Genomic DNA, 25,504 nt, shown 5'->3' on the forward strand with positions numbered 1-25,504 from the left:
AGGGATGGTGTAAACGCTGGAAGGGAGACAGAAACTCTCTTGCTGTTGCATGATACCTAGCACAGCAGGTTGTGGGGTGGGGTCAGATGTTCTTGGATTGGAGCTACTGCAGTCCATCCAAATTAACCAACAGAGAACTTTTCTCCCTTGCCCATGACTTGCTCCACTGCATATCTGCTGCAGTCAGAGCAGAGCTTTTTGCTGTGCAGATGCAGAAACAATGTGTTTTCCTGCCTGGGGTAGTAGAAATGATGGGTTGCAAAAAAAATTCTTGCATCTTTGCTGACTGTATTCGCTATGCTGACTTTCAGGATAGTCTTTCCCTCATCTTTCTATCCCAGGGTCACTGTTGGCAGACACATGCCCAAACTGGCTTTTATCTCTGCTCTAAGGGAAAGCTCAGATGCTTTCCAGGCAAAGCCAGAATGCTAATGCAAAACTAACTGAGTTCATAGCTAAAAGATGCTGTAGAGAGATGGAACCTAAGTTGTTGGAAGTTAAACACCAGAAGTGGAGCTTTCTGTCTGCCATTGCAGTGGTTCTGCTGCAAATACTCATTACACACAGCACTGCAGTGGAAAATTTGTGTTATGCACTTCCCTAGGGATCTGAACCTGCGTTTTCTTGCATGCCAGATAGCTGTTCTAACTACTGTAGATGTGGATAACACTACTACTTTAAGTAGGGCTTTTTATCCCCCTCTGTGTTCCCCACAAACCTGAAATTGTGTCTCCAGAGGAACTTCTGCTAGGCTGGTCCTGTTGGCTAGACAAACGAGGAGAAGCATCCCAAGCAGCTTAGCACTGCTCAGAGAGAGTTCTCGAATCACATCTAGTGGCAGAAATGTAGGCAAGCATGGTACCTTCTGTGTTAAGCAAGACCTGAAGGAAATCCTTGGTGGTGCCTGAATCATAGAATTACTCAGGTTGGAAAAGACCTCTAAGATCATCTAGTCCAACCTTTAACCTAGTAATAAAGTTTACCACTCCTACCAGCTCTCTCAGTACCCTTGGGTGGATCCCATCTGGCCCCATAGACTTGCATTCATCTAAGAGGTTCAGCAGGCCATTTCGTCATGGATTACGAGGACTCCGTTCAGCTCTCTTTCCCTGTCTACCAGCTGAGGGGGCTGATTACCCAGAGAACAACTGGCCTTGCTGCTAAAGACTGAGGCAAAGAAGGCATTAATTACCTCAGCCTTTTCCTTATCTCTCGTCACTGTTTCCCCCCACATCCAACAAAGGATGGAGATTCTCCTTAGTCCCCTTCTTGTTTATGTATTTATAAAAATATTTTCTATTGTATTTAACAGCAGTAGCCAGATTGAGCTCAAGTTAGGCATTAGTCCTTCTAATTTTGACCCTGCACAGCCTCATGACATCTCTGTAGTTCTCCTGAGTGTACCGCCTCTTCTTCCAAAAGTCGTAAACCCTCTTTTTCTTTCTGGGCTCCAGTCACAGCTCTCTGTTCAGCCAGGCTGGTCTTCTTCCACACTGGCTCATCTTTCAGCACATGGGGACAGCCTGCTCCCGTGCCTTCAGGATTTCCCTCTTGAGGAGCATCCAGCCTTCCTGGGCTCCTTTGCCCTTCAGGACTACCTCCTGAGGGACTCCACCAGCCATTCTCCTTAACAGACCGAAGTCTGCCCTCTGGAAGTCCAGAGTGGATCTTCTTCTAAACCTCCTCCTTACTCTTTCAAGAATTGAAAACTCTTAACTTGTGATTGCTGTGCCTGAGATGGCTTCTAACCTTCACATAATACACAAGTCCTTCTCTACGTACAAGCAAAAGGTTCAGTGGGACACCGTCCCTAGCTGGCTCACTCACCAGCTGTTTCAGGAAGTTATCTTCCACACACTGTAGAAACCTTCTAGGTTCAGTGTGGATGCCTGTAGTGAAATTAAAATCTTCTGCTGGGTCAAGGCTCTGGAACCAGCAGCAGGGAACTGGACCATGCAAGGACACAGCAAAACAAAGTTGATGAGAAATATCACTGTGCAGCTGTGCTTGCAAGCAAGTGGCCAAGAAGTTGTGGTATGAGGTAAATGCAACAAGCACTGCTCTCTGTCTTTATTTATCTTTAACCGTTAACAAAGATTTTCTGTGGAGCGGGGGATACAAGAATGTTTCAGGCACTGTAATAATTTTAAGCATTGGAGAAAAGGTGATGGTTGCCTTGTGATGGACCTCCTCTGGCAAAGCTGTAGAAGGCTGTTAACACGAATCATGTCTTGTCTTTTGCATTGCCAACCCCAATATCGAAAAGCACTCGTAACTCAGGGCTCCTCAGCCTCTCCCAGAAAAACCCTGAAAGATTAACCACCTCAGGTGGTGTTCAGGGTTTTTCAAAATGGTTGTGGAGGATGCATGCCACATTTGCCTTCCACTTTTTATTCTATCAGGTAAAGGCAGTTCCCAATGTTACTTTCTGTCCAGGACCAGGAGGGTGAAGGCTTTTAGCTGAAAGCTGAGCTCTTCAATTCTTCCCTCTCCAGGAGCTGGAGACCAAGCAAAATGCTGAATATTATGTTAAAAACCACAGACTGATGAAAAATACTGGTTTAGTTTAGAGATGAGGTGTTCTTCTCGGGGATATGTCCCATTGCACTGATCCATCACTTCTCTGTCAAACAGTCACAAAAATACCCACACTATTTACTGACAGATGTCTGTGTGTTTCTTTTCCACACCATCACTTGCACAAGGAAGGTGCATTTCTTTCGGAAGAAGCAAGGGCTATTCACCAGCACTTCCCTTCATAGCCCATCCCAATGCTTGCATCGGCTGTGTAGAGAGCTCCCCTCCAGCCACCCATTGCCCACGTTTTTTGATACCCACCCATGACACGGAGCCCCCCAGGGCACTTGCTGCCTCTCCATGTCCCGCCGGCCAGGAGCAGCCGGGGCAGCAGCAGTGCTGCCACGGCCACCAGCCACCTCCTGTGGACTGAGCGAGCCTGGCTCTTACAGCAATGCCAAACAAACAAACAGCGCTGGCCTGCCAGGACCTTGCATGTGCTCTGCCGAGCTTTAGCGTGAAGTGATGTGTAAAAGCATTAGCAAGGAATAGGGCAGAGTTCAGTGCTGAGGTCAGCTCTCTGCTTTTAATTAAGGCGAGTGCAAGTCAGGAAAGACAATATCCCATTATTGAGTGGGTAGTGGCTGTCATGTTAGATGTAGTTTCTGCATTCAATTAGAGGAGGCAAATTAGCCTTTAGTGCCAGAAGAAAAACCAAAATGAGAGCCAGTTTGATGGACCAAAATTAAATGTGAGACAGGAAGAATTTATCATCCCCACAAAAACGTTTGGAATACACACTGGAAAGAAACTTCAAGAAATCCATGGAAGTGCTTTGAAGGGGACTGACTCACAATCACTTTGAAGACTTAAGTTTGCTTTTTACTCTCGGATTTTGAAAAAGGTTTTAGGATTCACAAACTGTATTTTCCTCTGACTGGGAGGGGGGAGGGGGACTGGAATGTCTTTTTCCTCCCCGCTCCCTCAAATGCTACTGAGCAAACTGCTTGCCCTCTTTGCTTACCAGTGGTCCCTTAAGAGAGATGCTCAGCATTCCATCCCAGGCAAAGTCTCATGTACCCAGCGGTGTGAACAGCAAGTTATAGGCAATTATGGGTTGAGACTGCTTTCTCTTGTACAGACCATAGGACACAGCAATGGGCATAGGCAGGTACATCCACATGGACAAGTCGACCAGGGTCTCTCAAAGGAAAAAGGAGTGGGGAAACCTGTAAAATGCTCTAATTACCAGCATCAAACCCACCATTTCCCCCACTGCTGCTAGTGGCTTTAAAAAGAAAGAGTGTCTTTTTATTTTATCTTCAGACAGTGACTCTAGTAAAGTAAGCTGAAAACCACTATGGCAACAAATTTGCTGTTAATAATATGCACATGAGTTTGCAGTTCATTTTGGAGGATTTGGTACATACCTTATCAAGCATCTCAGCTCAAAAACAAGCCAGCTAATTATGTTCTGGCCTCAGGGTCTCTCTTTCTAGCAGCCCAAGGATGGATGAAGAATGGTTCTCTCACAGTTATTACAACACTAAGCATTTTGCTGCAGCTGTTCTCAAGAAGACAAGAATGATGGACTGTCAGTTTCTTTGTGCGCATACAGAAATAAAACTATATAGCAAACCAAATAGATAGTATCTGTGTTTTTTCTTGAAAAAATTTGCAGTGAAAATAGTAGAGGCAGTTGTAATTATAAATAGGGTATCAAGCTCTTCTAGGTTCATATGTTTAAAAATAAAAATAAAAAAAGAACAGACAAAGATGCAAAAGATGCATCAAATCACTGAATCTATTCTGTCTGGAAGAAACAGATGTAGAAATCATTAAATATAAAACTAATATGGCAATTATAATGCTGCAGTAATAGCCAGAGAGAGATGACTGGATTCTTACTCTTGATGATGCATGTGGAATTCAATTCCTCCCAAGGACTTTTAGACTTATAAGTAGCAAAGCACCTTTGGGCAAAAGGGAAGGATCATCATATTTAATACAATCCTTGTGCATTGTGCTTTTTTATTTTTAAATAACAAAATAACACAGGAATAAAACAGTCTAGATTTAATTTCAAATCAGGAGTGGTCTCGTGTAGCTATGCAATCACCAACCAAACAAAACAAACAAACAAACAAACAAACAAAAAACTCTTCTCTGAAATGATCTTTGTCATTACTCCAAGTTGGCTCCTAGTGACATGCTGGAGTCTAGAGACCAAACCCACCCCATACCTGGTTACAGCAACAGCAGCTAATTGTGCACACCAGCAAGACAAATGCCATGTAATTGAAAACAAATGTTGGAGGCCTCAGAGAACCTGCAGTAAATTATGAATCTGAATCAGCAAGCCTTGTTACTCCTACAGGTGCTTTACCTGTTGTGTTTTTTTCAGTCATGGGAAGAGATAGATTTTATTACCATCATAAAATTAATTCAAGGAAACAAACAATGGGGAGGTGAGGATCATGTCTCTTGCCTGTCTTATTGGTTCTCATTTTCTGGAGTCATGTAAAGCTGAAGGATGATTCAAACATCAGATGAGGGAGAGAAAAACACCCACGTGGTAAGAGAAGCCAAGTGTCATGAAGCAGCAGAAAAAAATGTCTGCCTCTTTCCCACCCAATCCCATTCCCCACTCTAATAGACAGTCCTGTGTTTCCTACAGAGACCTGAAAAACAGCAAGAGCAACTCATTCCATGCTGTCCACCAAAAAACTTTCCCTCAGATGCTGGCTTTGGGACCAACCTATACTTCTGTTTAACCTCAGGCTTCTGAGCATTTCTCTTTTACAAAGACAGAAGGATGTCAATGGAGGAAACAATTAGTATCCCTTCCCATAATTCAAAATTTTAAGGAATAGACTTTCCTATTTCACCTTCACTTGTATGCACCAACCTATCTTGCCATCCTGCATCTTTGGAAATGAAAATAAATAAAGAAATAATAAGATAAAAATAAATAAATAATAAATGAATGAATGAATGAATAAATAAATAAATGAAATAAAATACCAGTCCCTGACAGGAGCCTTCACAGTCCCATCATTAGCACAGTAACCCAGTCATGGCTTACATGCATCACTCCTGTTTTTTATTTATTTACTCAAGCTTAGCTTCAGCTTTTTGGTCCTGCTGTTCAAGACACCCCAGGATGCAAAGTTGTGTGAGGGCCTGCACAGAAGTGCTGCTAGGCTTTCCACCTGGACAGGAAACCACTCAACAGCCCCTTGCATGTGCACTGGTCTCCCCATGCACCTCACCATAGTCCTGGCATAAATCGTCCTTCCTGAACACTGCTGCGGGAAGAACTTCCAGGGCTATGTCAAGGTTTGCTCACCCACACCAGGTGGGACAGGTGGACCTTGTCCCTCATCCAGCACATGGCTGCTGAGGAGCACCTCTGGACTGGTTGTTCTCAGCCCTCGGGGCTGGATGTGCTGCTACCTTCTGCACAACCAAAACCAAGGGGGACAAGGTAAGGGGCTGAGGGGTTTTGGAGAGGTGGGCATCACAGAGAGAGAATGTGGCGAGGACATAAGGGCATTGCACTGCAAGGAGTGGAGGGAGGAGCACATTTAAGAAAAAAAATGTCCTTCATTATTAGTGCTGCTTATGGAACAAGATTTTATTAGAACCATCTGAAAGTGTTTTTCTTCCATAAAGTAATTCATCCCTAACAGCTGTGCTTCAGAGCAATGCCGCCACCACCACGTTTGGTGATCAGCACAGCAATACTTCAGCCACAGAACTTCTTGAAACACTCACATGATGGAAAGAAGAAAGGGGAGTCGAGGGAGGAACCACTCTGTTTCCAGCAAACAGAGACTGCCTGGAAAGTGTAGTGTTAGGAAAAATATACTTTTTTTTTTTTTTTCTAAGCATCTATTGCCTCATGAGCAATTTTAATAAAAAATTAATTTACATACTCTCCTCCTGTCCACAGTAGAGGTCATTTTCTGCTCTTTTCTTCCTTGGCTTTTCAAAGCAGGGTGTATTTGCATAAAATCTGTATCTTTATCTCAAGGGTTCACCTGCTGCTTGCTTCTCACCTGAAGCCAAATAAGCGTGTTAGCAACACTGTGCTCATTTCCACAGCAGCCAATTGTGATTTCACAGCAAGGACAATGGCTGCCTCAGTTAAGGAATGAGCCACAGAAGCATATTAAATGCTATAGGAGGCAAATATCTGGTTTTCATTACGTATTACACGTAATAGGAACCAGGGGAGTGAAACACAGGAAGCAGGCAGTATATAAGCACAGCTCACATGAGATTTTTATAACACTTTCCACGAGCGTCAACAAGTCTGAGTAAGAGTCAGCATCAGGGCCATGGGGAGGTAATGCCCCTGCCAAGGCAAGGTGTTGGAGCTGGTTCTTGACGCCTTGCCTGTATTCCCATCCTGATCACATCACCTGTTGCCCTCCTGCTACTCCCTGCCCCTGAAAGCTGATAGCTCTTGCTAGCAGAGTAGTGTCTTGACCATTTAATGCCAAAAAAGTGCAGTCATGACAGTACACAAGAGGGATTATCCCCATCAGGAAGCTCTTTCAGTCACACATCAGAAGAGGAAGGCAAGTGGTCCAGAACAGCGGTGTTTTCTACCTCATCAAATCATGATGCTGATTTCATAGAAACAGAATGGTTTGGGTTGGAAGAAACCATCCATTTCAACCCCCCCTGCTACAGGCAGGGACACCTTCCACTAGACCAGTTTGACCAAAGCCCCATCTAACCTGTTCTTAAACAAAGGGTAGTCAGGCACCAGAGTGGGTTGCCCAGGGAAGTGGTGGAGTCACCATCCCTGGGGGTGTTCAAGGGAATCACAGAATCATCTAGGTTGGAAGAGACCTCCAAGATCACCTAGTCCAACCTCTGACCTAACGCTAACCAGTCCTCCATTAAACCATATCACTAAGCTCTACATCTAAATGCCCTTTAAAGACCTTCAGGGATGGTGACTCCACCACTTCCCTGGGCAGCCCATTCCAATGCCTAACAACCCTTTTGGTAAAGAAGGTCTTCCTAATATCAAACCTAAACCTCCCCTGGTGCAACTTTAGCCCATTCCCCCTTGTTCTGTCACCAGGCACATGGAAGAATAGGGTGCCCAGCTTTGGCTCTTGCTACAGTTTTCCCCTCTTTTTATTATACTGTTTTAATTTAAGTTTCTTGATCTAGTCACAAGCTGTGTAATAAAAATACTCTTCTCCTAAGGTCCTCGTCCCAGGTTGCCATATGGTTCAAAATAAAATAATTACATACAATGGGAAGACATTCTGAACTGGAGCAATGTTTTTTTTTTTATTCTTATTATTATGCCAAGATTTTTATTATTGTTATGCCAAGAATTGGCATAACCCCTGCCCAGCCTCATCTCATTCATACCTTGTCAGTTATTATTCTGTTTTCTGCTGTTACATTAGGCAGAGAGCAGCTATGTAAAATACACTTAGCTCAAAGAGCAGATGGATTTTTTGCATGATAAATCTAGAAGACAGGAGTTATTTAATTGGCTTCTTCAAGTAGTTTCTTCTTTGTTTTTAAAGGAAAGAAACCTGAGGAAAAATCTGGAAGGTGAATGGAAGCTGAGTACAAATGCAAGGGAATGCTCTTGGCTGCTTTAGCATGACACTTCTGTCCCACTCTCACCCCATACCTAGATGTGGAGGACACAAATCTGGGGTGTTTCTGTTTCCCTATTTGTCCTCTACTCCCTGCTATTGTATAGGAGGTTCAAGTGGTGTGGTGGGAATGGTCTCTGTTAAATCGACTCTGACCCCACAGGTCTCTGACCCCTTAAGGATTATTTAATTCCTATCACAGACAGGGTCAAGAAAACACAGGACTCCCTTCTTTTCTGCCAGACTCCTCCGGCTCTTTGCCCTAAACTGTTCAATCTGTTCCTTCCTCCACCCTTCCCACTTATTCCCCTTGAAGTTCCTACCATGCCACTGAGTCGTGCCATTCTTATGGCAGTGCTGAAGGGCTGAGTCTTCTCACTGTCAGAAAGCCACATTATCCTCCTTTCTTACTGCCACACGCTCCCAATTCCCTTCCTGCCATGTGACCTGCATCCTTTATTCATCTTTTCTATATTTCTAAGGGTTCTCCTAACCCTCCTTCACACACATCCTTGGAAAAGAACAAGGAAAGGAACCTCTGAAGCGCAGCATTTTACAAGGGCTCTTTCTCTGCAAGGGGAACTGGCCCAGAAAAGCAGGAGCAGCTGATAAAGCTCAAGAGCTGCAGGTAAAGGCTCCTGAGCTTTCCTTCTGGGCAAGCCAGGATGTTTTCCCATGATCTCCTGGCACACCAGGGACCATCTGAGCTTCTATACCCCTTTATTCAGCAGACCACCAGCAGGCATCATCAGTTATTTGGAAAATGTTGCTTTGAGCGATGCAGGGGAGCTTGGTGGTAGGTCAGCCATTCCTCTCTAGCCATGTGTTCTGCAGGTGAAGATGGCAATCAGCTTCTTGTTGAGGAGACAGAGCTAAGGTTTTCTGGCAAGACTGGCAAACAGAGAACACTTCCCATGTGAAATCTTTCCATTGCCTCAGACCCAAATGATATTCTTCACGCATCCTCAGACAAACAACTTGTGTAGTTTCTGCAGAGCATTACCTTTCAATTCATAATAAAGGTATCCAGCTGCTGAAACAAAGATCACAGCTATGCCTGCCACACCAAGCTACACAACCCAAGACATCATTTTCCTGCTAAGCAGTTTCTTTACACAACTGAGGGTGCAAACAGGAGAGGGCTGGCAGCTGCAATCTTTCCTGTACACAGGGATGCAGGAACAGCTGCTGCATGATTTCTTATAAACCATAATTTGACAGCAGATTTGATTCAAGACAAAACTTTCCCTTGTCAGGTACCTACTTTTCAGTAGGCAGTTCTACCAAATGTGCACTGATTGCCTGTAAACGTTTCTCACGTTTCTATAGCTAGCTATAATATTTCCTTGGTGAAAACAGGTTCAACATGCTCAATAGTTCCCCTCCAGGAACAAGCATGTGATTTTGCATTCTCAGCTTCTTCTTGGGGAAGTGCTGCCAATAGTGGTGGATCCAAAAAGAAATCTCATCTTTTATGCTCTTAAAGCAACATTCTCCACCCCCCCTTCCCTACCAAAAACAAAGCTGCACTGTTTTGTCCTTCCTCTAATACAAAATAAATGGCAGGATTCCAGCACTTGCAGTCGCCTCTGCTAGTAAGTACATGTGCAAGGGAAGACAATTCATGCAAAGGAAATCAATTATTTTCAGACTTCCAAGTGTCTTTTTTAAGACATGCAGGGAATATTTTTTAAACGATGAAAAATACCTCAGCGTCCCTTACTGTGGCTTGCTGCCTACTGAAAACAATTATAGCAGCTCTGCTGTCTCTGTAGGCCTTTGTAACTGGCATGGAGGAGACAGGGTAGAGCTGCAGCTGGAACACCATTTGCTTTCATTTCCTGATCTGTGCTTTCCCCCTAAAAAATATTGTTTTTTCAACATTAAACTTAAGTGGCTCAATGATAGGGCTGATGATGCTTTTTCTGGTGTCTGTCCATAGTGTCTCTCTGCTATATGATTTGGAGAACTACATCTGAGGTGCACTCTGATGTTTAACAGCTGTATTTGGCAGACTAAGATTCAGAGAGTCCAAAGCAATATGAATGCTATACAGACTTCTACATTTTTACAACAGCATTGACTCTGTAGAAAGGTAGCCACTGCTGTTTAAATGAAAAACGAGTTGTTGAGCCTTCTGTAGCTCTACAGCAATTCACAACTGGTATTTTGAGAGAGTAACAGCTCATTATCCAAGGTAGGATGAATACAGTATCTTGAAATAAAATAAGCATGGCACATGAGTAGCACTTTTTTTTTTTTTCCACTGTTTTGAGAGACTGACAAATGTAGGCCCTGTTTTACTTAGGCAGTGATATGTGGTTTGTCTATGGCTCCAGGTAAAAGCAAAGTTGTATCATATGAATCTTCATACAGCTAGATCCACAGTAATACAAACCCATACTGTGTTCTCAGCTAGTGGATGCAAGTGAAGTGGGAATTCCTGTGCCGAGTTCTAAAGCTGAAGCTGCTTCCTATGCAATTACATGTAACAGTGATAGTACTGATTTAGGTGTGTGTTTAGTTTTACATATTAAAGTTAACACTGAAAAAATATTTCCCTGCAAATATTTAAATATAGCTTTAAAGATCAACAGTCTCAAAATAACCATCTGATTATTACAACTCTGGTGTGATAAGGACTTCCTTGGTAAAATTCTCTGGTTTGTATCATCCAATAAACCAATATAACTGATCAATAATGAAGAGTTTTAGCTTTAAAAATTGATTCAGTTGCCATACAGAATCATGGCAATCAACAGAACTGCTTGAAGTCAAGTATGTATTTCATGTAAAAACATCTGTGTTTGCAGTTTGTCTGCAGCATCAGAAAGTTGAGCACATTCTGGCTTTTACAGAGAGCGGACACTCATGGACGTTTACCTTTAATTACCTCTCCTCCAGACACTGCAGTAAAATGAGAAGCACCCCTCTTTTTTCACTCTTAGTTTTATTATAAAAATCAACATTTCATTTGTTACAACTCAGTTTATAGTAATAATTGGAAAGGATTTTTGTACAAGGTTTATATACACCTTACAAGTAAAGCACTTTATTTTACAAAAAAAAAAAAAAAGAAAAAAAAAAGTTAGTGAATGACTGAATAGGACTGACCAAATGTTGGTCATTATAATATAAATACATCCTTGCAAAGCACCATCGTACCGAAGTTGATGAACAAGAGACACCAGCTGGCTTTAAGACAATGACAAACAGTGATTAAAGCTTACAAAAAAAGAACAAACAAAACAAAAACAAGATTAAAAATCTGAAAGCAGCACCAGATCCTTCACTTGCAAACAAGGCTAGTTCAGCTTAAGCCTAGTGGTATCCTCTTTACAAAAAGACACTTTCATTTTCCCTGGCTGACTCTTAACTGCCTGGCTTAAGGCTACAGCCATTTTAATCAGGACTTCAAAGCTGCTCCTTGTTCACTGAAAAGAGGGGAACAACACTGCTCTCCAATAGTTTCATCATAACAATCACGCATGCTATTAAGACAATCTCTGGCCTGAATCTAATACAGACAGCTTACTTTGCTCTGCATAGTTTTGGAGTGGATCACCCAGTCCCTGTAAACACTAGGATAGCATCAACCATTGATCTGCCTTTTTAAAAATGAAAGGAAAGAAAACTGCTCATTTGGATCACTACAGTATTTTATTTTACTTCTTTTAGAAAGAAATGGAATGTTTTGTATGAATTTTAAAGCTGTTAGGTCATTCCTAACTTATTTTTGAGGTGTATTTGTCACCTGCCAATTAACTTCCAACAATAACCCCATCACAATGCAATTTTAAAAGCATGGCTAGGAAATCAATTTCTGAATAACATTCAAATTATTTTTTGCACCCAATGAGCCAACTTTTGTTGGATAAATAATGATCTGCTACATGTACACATTCAAGAGCAGATTCTGTCCACAGCAATGCTGTGTGACAAGAATGTTCAAGACAAATGTGTCAGGAAAAGAGTGATTGATAGTGTTTTAGAGATATCTTGAAGTCATTTGGTTCAGCAGCATGTGTGACCAGGGAGCTCTATAGTTCAAGTCATTCCCTCTAGAATGGTGGCAATCAATTTCAAGGAGATTACCCAAGCAGTAAAGAATGGAAATAATACATTGGCCTTTCCTTTATCTTAAGACAGGTGTAACTGTTTCAAAGTAAAATGAATGAATCTATGTTTAAGATTCATCAATCAAAACATTACTAGAGAATCAGGCATAAATAGAGAAGCAATGCACAAACCAAAGATCAGAACTCTGCCAAAGCCCATTAATGCAATAAATAGGGATTTTCTGAATGCTCCTTCACTTGCAGTGGATTGTAGCACCTGCCAGTTTGGGTGCATTTTTCTTCATAATTACTACAACAGATTGATTTTTATGTATTTACAGAAAGCATAAAAGTTTTACTTATCTGCAGAATGGACTTCAAAATAATAGAGCAGTATAAAAAATGTGCTTTCTCTCCTATCCAGCATGACAAAGCATTAATTATTTAGGTTTAAAGTAGCAAGTAGTCTGCTCTACAAACTAGACAAAAGAAGTCCAGCTTGCCTGAGACAGTATGACAGCGTTAGCACTTTGAAAGGCAGCAAGGCCAAGTCTGCCAATGTGGGTGTGTGAATGTGCATGCATGCATGCACAAGAAAATTATTAACTTTGGGTAAATTCACATTACCAAAGATATGGGTACCTGCATACATATACTTGTACATAAATACATGCACATGGGAGAAATGTTATTGCGGTACTCTGGAATTTACAATACTGAAAGTTACAACTCACAGCAAAATGAATCCTTTGATATAAAGTGGCTCATTTGCATGTTTTACATTACTGTAAATATTCCATTTAATGCATGCATAGATTGCATGAATTTGTATTCATGAAAACCATTCGTTATTTCAAATGCAAATGTTACATGTATGCATGTTCCATTTGCCCTAAGTTTTTTTTCCATAAATATCCTAGTATCCAAAAGCTGTGGAAAAACAATGAATGTTCCATAGGGAGGTCTGAAATGCAGGCAGTATGATATGGTAGGTACAATCTTAAAAGGCAATTGAGTATCATGTTGCCATTTAAACATGAAAAGCTCCTGCTGAACATTCACAGACTAATTTTCAATGAATTTACTGTGTTTTTTTTAAACAAAAACAAAAACAAAAACAAAAACAAAACAAAACACTAGAAAGGACTGTCCCTTTCCTGATTGAGTATGTAGCTATTTCCATGCCCAGGCATTCAGCTATGAACACCTTCTAGCTGTCTAGAGGAAAAAAACTGCATATTTAATAGAGTTATGTTAAATACCCCTGATTTATATATGTCTGATGCTGCAAGATAAGGACAATTATGCATTGCTTGAAGTCTACGAACAGTTTCATTGAGATCAATGTGACCACTTCAATGTTAATGCTACACATCCGCTTCAGCTGTCTCCTGAATTGATGTGTGTTACCTACAGTCCTAAAATGTGTGTTTTACCTACAGCTCAGTCAATTTGAGAAGCAGCAGAAAGCACAATCCTGACTGAGGGAAGGATAGAGTATCAATCATGACTGCTTCAGCAGCAGAGAGGAACTGAGAGAATTGTTCAGTCTCAATGTTCAAGCAGTATATGGTTCATCCACTGAGATTGTGTCAGGTGCACATATTAGTTTTTGCATCAATGTTTTTACAATTTGGATACTTGCTTAATAGGAACTTCACAGAACAAGAATTTGTTCTGAATTTTACTCTAGATTTACTGGGAAAGTACAGGTACGTGCAAAGGCAGATCACAGCTTTCCACTAAATAAATTCTTTGGTAATTCCAGACAAAGAACAGCCTGTTCCTTATGCTGGTCATCTTCAATGGAAAAAAAAAAAAAATTAGTCTGTCCACCTTCCCGCTTTTCACATGAAACTTCCAGAGGCAGATCACTCAAAATATCTGATGCACAAAGTGAGATGTACTTGTCTAAAAGACTTGATCAAACTCTACACTAAACTACACAATTATGAAAAGGAACATTCAGTGAAACAGTGCAATTGCCCCAGAAAGAAGATACCACTCCTTAAGCTTAACCACCTCGAGAGTTTTTCAAACAGAAATTGGCACACTGAAAAAGTATTTTGCAAGAAGAGACCATTGCCATCGCAGTACAAGCACTTGGACTGAGATATAACAATGCAATATTCTTCTGAGTTCATTAGTGCAAGTTTCCACATGTGAACCCCACACGGAATGCTGCACATGAAAAAATGTAAACAACAGAGAAGTTTCTATTCTCATCGGCATGCCAGCCTCAACTTCCCCCACCCCAACACACCCACCCTCCCCCCCTTCATATAAACGGTTTCGAGTTCCCTTATAGTTCACAAGACCCTCAATATCCATCCTGCTGGAGAACACGAACAAGCTTCTTCATCAACAAGGAAGAGCCAGAAGAACAGCTACCACAATTCCTAGATACCTAGAATGAAGCTGGGCAAATTTTCAGAGTACCAGATCCAGAAATCAACTGCAGTAGCCTGTAGTCCATCCAGGCTTTTTAAAGTTTTCTCAGTTATCTTTGACTATGAGAAGGACTCTTTATTGTAGCTGGGATTTCAAATGCCATGGTTTTCCTTGGAGCTGAAACAAGACAAGGCTCCAGTACGCAAGATCGGCAGCACTAGCAAGAATTATTTGTCACTAATTCTGTCAACAGTATGAATTAAAGCCCATGCCACATTTTCAGATTATTTCACTTAGTTGAAACTGGATGGGAAACAAACAGAGAACAATGAAAGCCAAATGGCACCTCTGCACTGTTATTTCATCTATACTATGCCCAAAGGCTAAGAATGCAAAAGCCTTTGTAATGAGAGAGAAGATTCAGAGGTCCAACCTTTGAAGGCATTGAGCACCTTCAATGTGGATTTAATATCAACAGAAGGTACGAATGCATAATGCCATCTAGAATCAGGTGTACTGTGAGCTCTGTTACAGTCAAAGCAAATTCAGAACACTGCACTGGAGTCAAAGAGGAGTTAATAGCATCCTAGGTTGTCTCTCAACCTACAGAAATAATGTTTTCAGTTGATTATATACTCTCCCTTTCAAAATCACCACTGTGAGACTAAAGGGAGAAGGGGCTAAATAAGATAATATACAAAAATAGAGATGTGAATATAAAATGGTTTGGTTAAGAATATCTTAAATTTGACATTCACAGTGGTTAATACTAAAGTATTAAACTCACACCACGCAAAAGAGGAGGTATGTCAAAATCATACTGAGAAAACTGGCTTTACCTAACAGAAATCATGAGCAGTTAATACAGCAAGGGAACACCTTCCAATGATCAAAACATCTATTTCTTATGGACAGTTGCTCCACTGAAAGTTAAATGCTTCCTTACTAGGAAAAAAAATAATATATATATTTATATATATATATATGATTTGGATACTGTGGTATCAATACACACTGAAAGTACTGCAAGGATATATTATTCATTTACAGGAAAACTAACAATCCATGGTTAAATTTATAGTTTATAAATATGCTGTCTATATTATATGTGGTATAAAAATATTTGACATTTTGTGGGCACTAGGTCAAAATAAGTTTTTCTTTTTAAGGGACTAAAAGTCATTCAGGTATATGCATATTACCCTTGTCAATTACGTGAAAATAACACTTACCCGGTACAAAACAGAATCCTACTGTGTTGGCAAAATGAATGAAGTAATGTATAGCATGACACTCACTGCATGACAAGGCTAATTAGGAGGGGAAAAAAAGAATTTACAGCAGCCCAGTTCTAGCAGTATTTTAAATTAGAATTATATGATTTAAGTGATATGAGAAGGAAGGAAGGATGCAGAAGAGATGAGAAAAGCTAAACAGTGTTAAGAAAGCAAACTTTAAAATATACCCAACAAAAATCATTGAAATTCTAGAAGCAAGGAGAGAGCTCTAAATGCTCTAGTTTGGTAAATGCATTAAAGAAAAACAGAGGTGTCTTCTTTTTTAAAAAAAAAAAAAAAGTGATTATTTTTCTGGATTCACTGCTACGATTGCTGTATTCCTGTAGAAAACAAAGCCCTTTATGTAAGGTTAATATCTGTCCTGACTGCGTTTTCAAGTTTAACTTTAGTTGCTGGCCCTCTGTAGTTAATATAGAGGTTATTTGGCTACTTCCAAGTATCTATGGTATGCTGCTCTGAGACGGACTTCTTTATTATTAATTATTTCAAACATTTTTGGTATTGACAAACCCCACAACATCTCACCTCACTGGACAAGTGACACATCCTGGTTCTTCCATTTCCTTATGTGCTCAGTCACTTCACTGGATTAAGGCATGTTTTTGAGTTCTGTTTGCAAAAATAAAAACTTTTTGTACAAATGTTTGGGTTCTTTTATACAAAAATTTTTCTTCTTATGGCACAAGCAGCAGTTGCTGTTTAAGAAAATATATAAATATCCTTTTTTTTTCTCTCTCTCTTCTGTACAAATATCTCCAGTATTCCTCCACCCCACTTAATAACATTTAACTGTACACTGTCCTACCTCATCCCTCGCCAAGAGCTCCCTCCCCCCTCCCCAGTGGAACATTTTGTATTTACACATTCACGGCGGAGGCAGATAATGGAGGGGGGGGGGCTGCCCCTCATGAGGAGTCTGTGCAGGGGGATGGCGGTGGCGGGTAGAGATGGTGTGAGTAGCTCCGCTCCGTGTACGGGGAGGGTGGGCAGCTCTCATAGTTCTCCTCCGCCGAAAGGTACTGGCTGCGCGGAGTTGGAGGTGGCGGGACGGGCTCCGAATCATAGTTCAAGTCACTGGTGTAGCCCTTGGCCGTCGCTGCTGTCACCCTTCGGCTGGGGGCATAGTCACTGTCGCAGACATCCGTGCTGCAGGGGGTCGTGGGAGGTGCAAAATGCCGGTAGCTGTAAGGCCTGTAGCTGCAGCGGGTGGGGAGATAGATGGGAACAGTGTTGACATGGAGAAGGGCCATGCATTTCAGGCAACACAGCCGTGAAAAAGTGAGTGGCAGGTAAGTCAGGGTGGGAAAAGGCAAGGGGCCAACCTCTGCAGCAGATGCACAGCATCACCTTTCTCTCTGACACAGCGAACTTGCTAACTACTCATGTGGCCAAAGTCAGCCTTTGCACAGTACCAGTCAAATTAGAGTAACCAGTGAAAAGGATACTAACTATTCATTACCTACAAACAACAGGCTCCCTAAAGGCCTTAGCTGAAGTTAAAAAAAAAAAAAAAAAAAAAAAAAAAAAAAAAAAGTTGCTCCTGAGAGTGGGGCTGGAAGCACACTGTGGGGAAAAATAGATGTGTTGCAGTCTTGGAGAATATGTTCTAGTATCCATAAATTGGATAACGGACTAATTTCCAAGTTGAGAGAGAAACCAAAAATCAACTGGTACCCTCATAGCAGTCAGGAGAATCACCTGCCAGACAAGAAACTTGGAGGGAATTCCCAAAGGCTGCTACCATAAAGCATTTTTTAAAATGAGCCCATTTTTAAATGGTGAGGTTGTCGGCTACCATCAAAATCCGTAGCTTGGGGCAGGTGGGGATGCAGCTCCTCTGTATTCAAGCCAGAACGTTAGTAAAGACCACAACAGATCTGAAGCAGCAGAACTAGGTTTTATTTTTGGGCTGGGGAGCATTCTGAAAACATTTAAGCCTACACTACATCTCTAATTCCATTTATAACACTAGAAGTCACATCAGCTAACCAGTGATCAGCAGGGTTCATGCTGTTGCCAAGATTTGGTTATATTTCATTACTAAATTGCTAATCATTTTTTGTATGGCTGGAAGGGACCATTATAAACATCTACTCTGACCTTCAGCACAACAGAGGCCATATTTTCTGCTGATGGAAAAGAGGTATCTTTTCAGCCCCAGAGACCTCATTATCCAAAAGCCCCCAAAGGCTGTGTGCTAGGGAGGCATTTCTTTCAGGAGACATATACAGCTATCTCTTCTCATTGACTAGATCTTCTAGTGATTTGGGAGGGGAACCTTTACACCCTTGGGTAGTAGGTCACTTTTTTTTTTTTTTTTAATTAGTTATGAAATGATAATGAACTCTAAAGGAAGGTGAGAAAGATGTATTCAAATAAACAAGGATAAAACTTACATGTCCATAAATATCGGTCAAAGAAAATAAGTAAAAGGTTAGCAACCTTTTTCAGATATTATCACTAAATATGTCAAATTAGATTTGTTGTGCTTTATCTAGGCCATTAATATTACTCCTGAAATACTAGCCTTCATAGTGCCAACTTCCTTCCACTTGGTGTTTGTCTATCATTTCTCATAATTACACAACAAATTATTTATAACAAGGCTAAAACAATGCAGGTTTCATTCCAGGGTATGTGTCTTTGGCTCTGTTATCATGACACCAAGTCAGCAACTAACTTATTTTGTGACAGGAATGAGTGTTGTTATTCTCCCTAAGGCAATATACCCAAGAGGTGTACCACTAACCCACTTACTGTATGATTAACCTCAAACGATGCTGCACTTAAACACACACAGCAGTGACATGATACATGTGAACCAATTTAAGCATCTGTTTTAGTACTTGCAGAATTAGTGCCTTTGATTGCAATTCTTATGGAGCAGGGACTGTCTTTATTCTGCATTCTACACTAACAGCTTTGATCCTGACAGAAGCCATTGTAATAACAATTACCTGTAGGATCTATGAGTGGATGGGCTGTTTGAAGAATAACCAAATTCCATGGTATAATGTGAACGTTCAGTAGCTGGTGAAGGTGGTGGGTTCAAAATCTAAGGAAAAAGAAAGAAAAAAGCTGCAGTTAAGATATGAAGGAGAATCCAGAAAACATCAGTGTTATAAGTTTTCTTTTTAGTATTTTTTAATAGGAACCTTAGGTTGAGAACTACATGCACAGCCCCTCCCAACAAACAGGATTTTTCCTATGTTTATTCCCAGTTCTTTAACAGATCCTGGAAATCCTGCTTGTTACCATTCCCATAGAAGACATTACTAAGCTCTTCTCAAAAATGATGACTGCTGTTGATATTTTGACATACCCAGTGCTGAAAAGTAAAGCTGAAACTAGCTGTTCAACAGTAGATTGCCACTGGGGATACCACTGCCCTAGGCAAACTGGCAAATATCTACCCCTACTAGCTTGTAGTTCTTAAGCACTATGCTGTTTAGAATATTTGCAGTTTCCTGTCCAAGGCGAGCATTTGTTCCCTTTACTGTCATACTCCTACTTCAGAAATTGAATTTTTATTAGACTAATTTGAAGATACAAAATGATGATTTGATTTTCAGAACTGCAAAACAGACAGTTGAATATTTCATCCCGTGCTGACCAAGCATGTAACTAATGCTAGACAGCAACTTGTGGACTTCATGTAAAGTAGCTAAAACAACCATCAGATCATAGAATGCTTTGAGTTGGAAGTGACCTTAAAGATCATCCGGTTCCAACCCCTCTGCTGTGGGCAGAGATGCCTTCCACTAGACCAGGTTGTCCAAAGCCCCATCCAAGCTGGCCTTGAACTCTTCCAGAGTTGGGGCATCCACAGCTTCCCAGGGCAGCCTGTGGCAGTGCCTCACCACCCTCTGAGTGAAGAAATTCCTCCTAACATCTAATCTCTTTTAGTTTAAAGCCATTCCCCTTGCCCTATCATTACATTCCCTGTTAGTCTCTCTCGCTTTTTTGTAGGCTCTCTTTAGGTACTGGATGGTTGCTATAAGGCAGGCTTCTCCAGGCTGAACAACCCCAACTCCCTCAGCTTATCTTCATACGCGGTGCTCCAGCCCTTTGATCATCCTTATAAAAATCAAGTAGATTGTGAGCCCTCTAAGGCTGGTACCAACATGTATATAGCATCTAATGCATCACATTTCTGTTCTGTGACTATAAAAATGCTATGGAGTTGCAAGACACTTGCTTGTTTTGGAACGTGCAAGAAAACTTCATTTTAATTAATTCAAATGTCTATAGAGAATCAAGTAAAGCCTTACCTCAAGAGGCACATGGCAGAGTACAATGAAAGGAGATTGCTCTGCCAGAGCTGGTCAATATTTACAGTTTTTTTTTCATCTCTTCTGACACTCTAACATCTTTTTCTGTCACTGAGCTCTATAAAGCTTTAAAAAGTAGTATAAAATTCCTATGGTTTTGGAAAAAGACAACCTCTTCTCCCTTCCCTTCCAAAATCACATTTCATATTCAAACAAATTTGTTAGGCTAGAAATCTAAAACAAAACATTCCTTTGTCAACTAATTATCACGAGGCACTTCCCTGAAAGTTATTAAAGGTCTATGAATAACAGAATGACTTACTGGAGGAAAGTAAGTGCCTTTGGTACTTGAAGAACTACTGGAAGAGGCTCCAGTGACATGGGCCCTGTCATAGGGTGGTCCGCTGCTCCCTCCCATAATGCTGAGGGAGCTGATCACAGATTTACCTCGAGACATCCCTAAAGAAGAACAAAGATGTATGTCAATATTCAATTCAAACAGAGAAAAGGAAAACATTAAAAAAAAAAAAAAAGTAGGGAGGATAACAGGAGTATCAGCAAAGAAAAATTAAAAGCAAAATTAATCTTTACGGTATTAAAAAATTCAATACTCCTTGATGGAGAACCAGAATGAAGACTGCCAGGGGATAAGCATGTTGGTTTTGAGTATCAGCCACTGAACTGTGGGACTTGGTGCTGGGCTGTACTAAAGCTGTGTGAAGAGAAATAGATTCCTTTCACTTGAACAGCTGTAAAAGACTTGAGAGAACAGGCATTCAGGCACTATTTCTATGCCTTGGAACAAAACATGAAACTGACTCTGACCACCTAACTGAGCAACTGAAATTTGTGCAGGAGAAGAGAGGGTTTATTCTTTCATTTCCACACTGTTAAGTAAGCTTTTGCTGCTGGACTGAACCATGCTGGCAGAGAGTCCAAGCGGGAAATGGAGAGGTATGCAACTGTGCTCAAAATAATGGTGAAAGTTCTCCTCAAAGACCTGCTTATGAAAGCAGGTTATTACAAAAAGCAAAGAAATTTGGTACATTATTTTAACCCTATAACAGACTCACAAAACCTGTATGTTCTAACTGGAACCTGCTGGATCTAAAGCCATAGGTTACAATATATAGTTAATCAATATATACAAAAGCAATGAATATAATCAAGTCTCACTTTTTAAACAGCAATAGCATCACACACCTGGATTGGCATCGGTCACTTGATCATCAAATGAAATAAGCCAAGAATACAGTTATTGCTTTTCATTACAGACTTTATAAGAAGTTTCACAATTATACAAATACAATCTACAAATCTAACAAGAATAATTGTACACTCTTGAAAGAGAGTGACAGAAGTATAACTCTGTATAACTTTACCCTCTACTGTCACGACACCTTGCTGATGCTATACTACCACAAAAAGAAGCTGCTTGAGCAGCAGCAGAACTCCCATGTTTATCTGTTTGAACTTCTGGCTCTGTCAGGTATCTACATGCTGGATGTGGATCGCATGGGTAAAATAGCAGTTCATTATTATCAAGGATAGCAACAACCGTTGACAGTCCTGTCTTTCAATAGCTTCACAGCAAGAATTATGTATCTGGAATGGAAGTCTCCTGTGCATACATGCACAGTACCCTCAGCTACAACTATGTGGTGCCAAAGAGCAAGGCAAGGAACACACTATTTACTCACCAGGAAGAGATCCTGACAAAGAGCTCGGGTGAGGCACATAACCAAGAGGTACAGAGGCTGGTCCGTGCACCACATAATCATTGGTCATTGTTTCCCCATCTCCCTTCATGCGTGGGCATAGCACCCTCTGGCAGATGAAGTACATTGCTCCAACCACAAAAACTGTGAGGATCACACCAATGATGGAGCCTATCGTGTTGTTGGGCTGTGGAGCAGGCTCCTCTGTCGTGTCTAGGAGAAAGGAAAATCATACTATAGAAGCTAATCCAACAGCTTCAGGTACCAACATCAGTTTTCATGATCTCTTTCCATAGCCTCTGCTTCTGTAGGCAGACAACAGCTTTCAAATTAACGTATTTTAGGAACAAACAGGCACTGGGACAGGTCTGTTTGAAGGCTTTGGGAGGCCACCTGTGCACATGAATAGCTGCACACATGCAGATGTTTTCGAACCACAGATGCCAGGACAAAAACAGTACATGCATGTGCAGGGGGGCTGATGAACTAGATCACAAACTTTCTACCTGCTCATAGGCAGGATTATCACCCTTTGATCTCTGTGAAGATGACCTGCAGCCACGACTTCAGGTTCTGTGCTAGGACTCCAGTTAGGCTTTTTTTTTTTTTGTCATTAAAGACAATGACAACTACTTCTTATGTTTCACCTTGTCACATAAGCACTAGGTTATCACTCTGTTTAACAGATTGGCACTCCATCTTCTCAACTATGTAACATTAATTTATGCTGAACAGTACGGATGATGCATCAGTAATGAATTTTGGGCTTGCTGCTACTTAGCGAATTACCTAACCCACTCTACATCTCACCCATTCTGATGTTTACACATATCAGCTGTGCATCAGCTTTAGAGGTGCCATCTTTACAAACAATCTGTATCTGAAGTGATTATTCAACAGCTAAAACGAATGGCTTCCCCTACAATACTGATTCTAAGCAATGACATTTATAGGAGTAACTGACAACCCCCTGCCTGTGCTTCATGAATTTGACAAGAAAAGCAGACTTTAAAGTATTTTCCTGTTCTAGTCGGTGTTTTACATCTTAACCATTACTGTAAGTCTTTTCCTCAACATATTTCCTTCTCCCTGAACACCAAACCCACACTTTAACCAACCTGTCACAGTCTACAGAGATAAGAAAACAGACTTCTGATCATATTGGAAGAGGAACAGTGACAACTGCAACTTACTCTGGGGGGCTAATTTTATGTTACAAAAACAAATAATATCTGACCTATTATAAAGATAACCATATATGTCTCTGATAATGTTGTTAATAACTTTGTAGCATGACAGAACTTCTCGTTACTCCTTCCTAAGATTAGGGGTCCAAATCTGTCATTGCATTTTCAAGTTACATGTATGTCATCTATGATACATAGATACCTAACACAAGAAGAAATGTCCCTATTTGCAAGTTCTTTTAAAATACCAACATTGAAAATGAACTTTCAAATTGGAATTTTAAAGGTGGTGGTTTCTTGCAGAACTCTGGAGATTTCAAGGTAGGGAATATCACATGTTACAGATCACAAATCAAGCTCAAAATTACATCTTTTCAAGATGCAAATGAAATTTTAGAAGGTTTATTCTGTAAACAGTGTTGATTTGATTCTAAAAGCACCTGCTATTAATTCTGTGGATGAGAAAATGGTGAAGCAGAGAGCAGTTTTATATAAAAGCCTCATGCCGCTAGAAGGATTTTTAATACTGCACCATCTCAGCTTACAAACTCATAATAGTAAAACGAACCTCTTATTTCCCTTAAAAGTTTTAAAAGGTATGTAGAAAAATTACTAGCCTGCTATGCTAACTCAAAATAATAGTTATATTTGTGATTCCTGTTCTGCTACATTGTGCATTAATTGCATGACAGCACTTACAAACAGGAGCATCCATTTTGGGTACAATTCATTCAGATTAAAATCTAACTCATTGAGAAGTTAAGAAATAAATAGCAGATAACGCAATCAAGTCTCTAGTCTCAGGGTTTACACTTACAGCATCCTTGTTCATCTGAGCTGTCACTACAGTCCAAGTTGTGATCACATTTCTTGCTTTTACCAATGCACTGCCCACTGGCACAGCGGAACTGATCAGTTAAACAAAGCACTGGAAAGAGAGCCCCCCCAGACAGCAAGAGTCAGTATCAAAGACTTCTACTCTTTAAAACAATTAAGAGAACCAGACACCAAGGCACACAATCTGGGACATCTTGAGAGAGCTTAGTCTGTTGCTAGCTTCATTTCTTGAAGCAGCCAGTGGGGCATAAAAGTCCCTCATGTCAAAAAATGATTAGATGTTCTGGAGTGAATATTGCACAGTGGGTACCTGGTCCTCATTGTTTATTTTCAGTAAGATCACTCTACGAGACAGTCACCTCAACTGAAATAACTCAGAAGCAGAAGGCCACTGAGAATGCAGGTACTTATCGTGGGACATGGTTATTGTAAAATTACTGTAAGAATCCCCAACTATAAGCATTTACTGTAATATAAGTGAGAAGAATTAAGTTACTAAAATTAAATCTGCCAAACTACAATGATAAAATTGTTTAAGAGAGAAAAATGTGGTTTCTCAATGCCCTTGTACTCTTCCTGTAAAGCAGAAGACTCCCTGATTATGGGACAATATATTTCACTTGACATTATGTTTTCAAACTGAAATGAAAGACAGAATACAAAACTGGAGTTTTGCCAAAAATAAAATAAAATAAAATAAACTACTATTCTGGGAAAAAAGGTGCTGTTGTTTACTCATAACTTTTTTTCCTGTTTCACATAAATTCAGAAATTCTTTCTGACTTCAGTTGAATTAAGAAGTTAAACTAAAGGCTTTTCTGATCTGCAATCAACTTGAATGCTCTGAATACTAGGGCCCCTTTGAAGGTGATAAACAGCCCCTTTTCTGATATCTCTAGCCATTGGATGGCAACTGCACAAAGCATTTTCAGATGCTGGCATCCCATCTGGCTAAAAATCACCTTCCATAAAAAAGAATTTCTGCATTGGTCTGTATATTTTTGTTTGAGCTGGAGTCCATCTTTTGGAAAGGAATTCAGCCTTTATTCGAAGTCTCTTAGACAGCCTCTTCAAAGAAAGAAAGTGTACTGAAAGGATACACAGAAGAGGCATCCTTTCAAGCTTAGAAGTTGTCCCTACAACTCCTCACTACTTGTGCAGTGGGGAAAAGAAGGTCAAGTTTTCTAATGTTTCACTTGGTATAGTGGTAGGGTAGCTGAGATTCCACAAGTATAACCTGTCCTTTCCAAAATTAAAATAACTTAATTCTCATTCTGTTGGCAATAGCACTTCCCTCCATGCGACTATGGCTTAAATACTCTCTTCTGCTGTACTCCACAGGAATCTCATGTCTCCCTCTCACTTACTCACAGAAGTTTAATTTCATTTTATTCAGTTTAATAAAATAAACAATCCCCAGACCTTTAGTGGGCATAAAGTATTCAAAAAACCTGAGAACCCTATGACAAAGGTTTCCTCCATGTTGTAAATCACTCCAGAGTTACCAGGTTTTTAGAGTTTTAAAATATACAATTTTAAATAGTACTTTTCACAGAGCTTAAACCACTGTGCAGGAAGTCAGCCTTATTTC

General features: G+C 40.5%; 1 protein-coding gene across 1 annotated transcript in view; it reads right to left on the reverse strand.

Annotated features, from left to right (window-relative positions):
* Nucleotides 1-15,716: 15,716 nt before the first annotated feature.
* Nucleotides 15,717-25,504, reverse strand: part of LRP6 (LDL receptor related protein 6) — a 126,473-nt gene continuing 116,685 nt past the window's right edge. The window contains exons 19-23 of the mRNA XM_084298317.1: nucleotides 23,894-24,004; nucleotides 21,872-22,102; nucleotides 20,494-20,630; nucleotides 18,858-18,955; nucleotides 15,717-17,097 (exon numbers count right to left, since the gene is read on the reverse strand). Coding sequence (XP_084154443.1) covers nucleotides 16,806-17,097; nucleotides 18,858-18,955; nucleotides 20,494-20,630; nucleotides 21,872-22,102; nucleotides 23,894-24,004 — 869 coding nt within the window. The 3' untranslated portion in view covers nucleotides 15,717-16,805. The remainder of the gene's footprint in view (nucleotides 17,098-18,857; nucleotides 18,956-20,493; nucleotides 20,631-21,871; nucleotides 22,103-23,893; nucleotides 24,005-25,504) is intronic.

The sequence above is a fragment of the Netta rufina genome, assembly GCF_964035555.1.
Source record: "Netta rufina genome assembly, chromosome: 1".
NCBI lineage: Eukaryota > Metazoa > Chordata > Aves > Anseriformes > Anatidae > Netta > Netta rufina.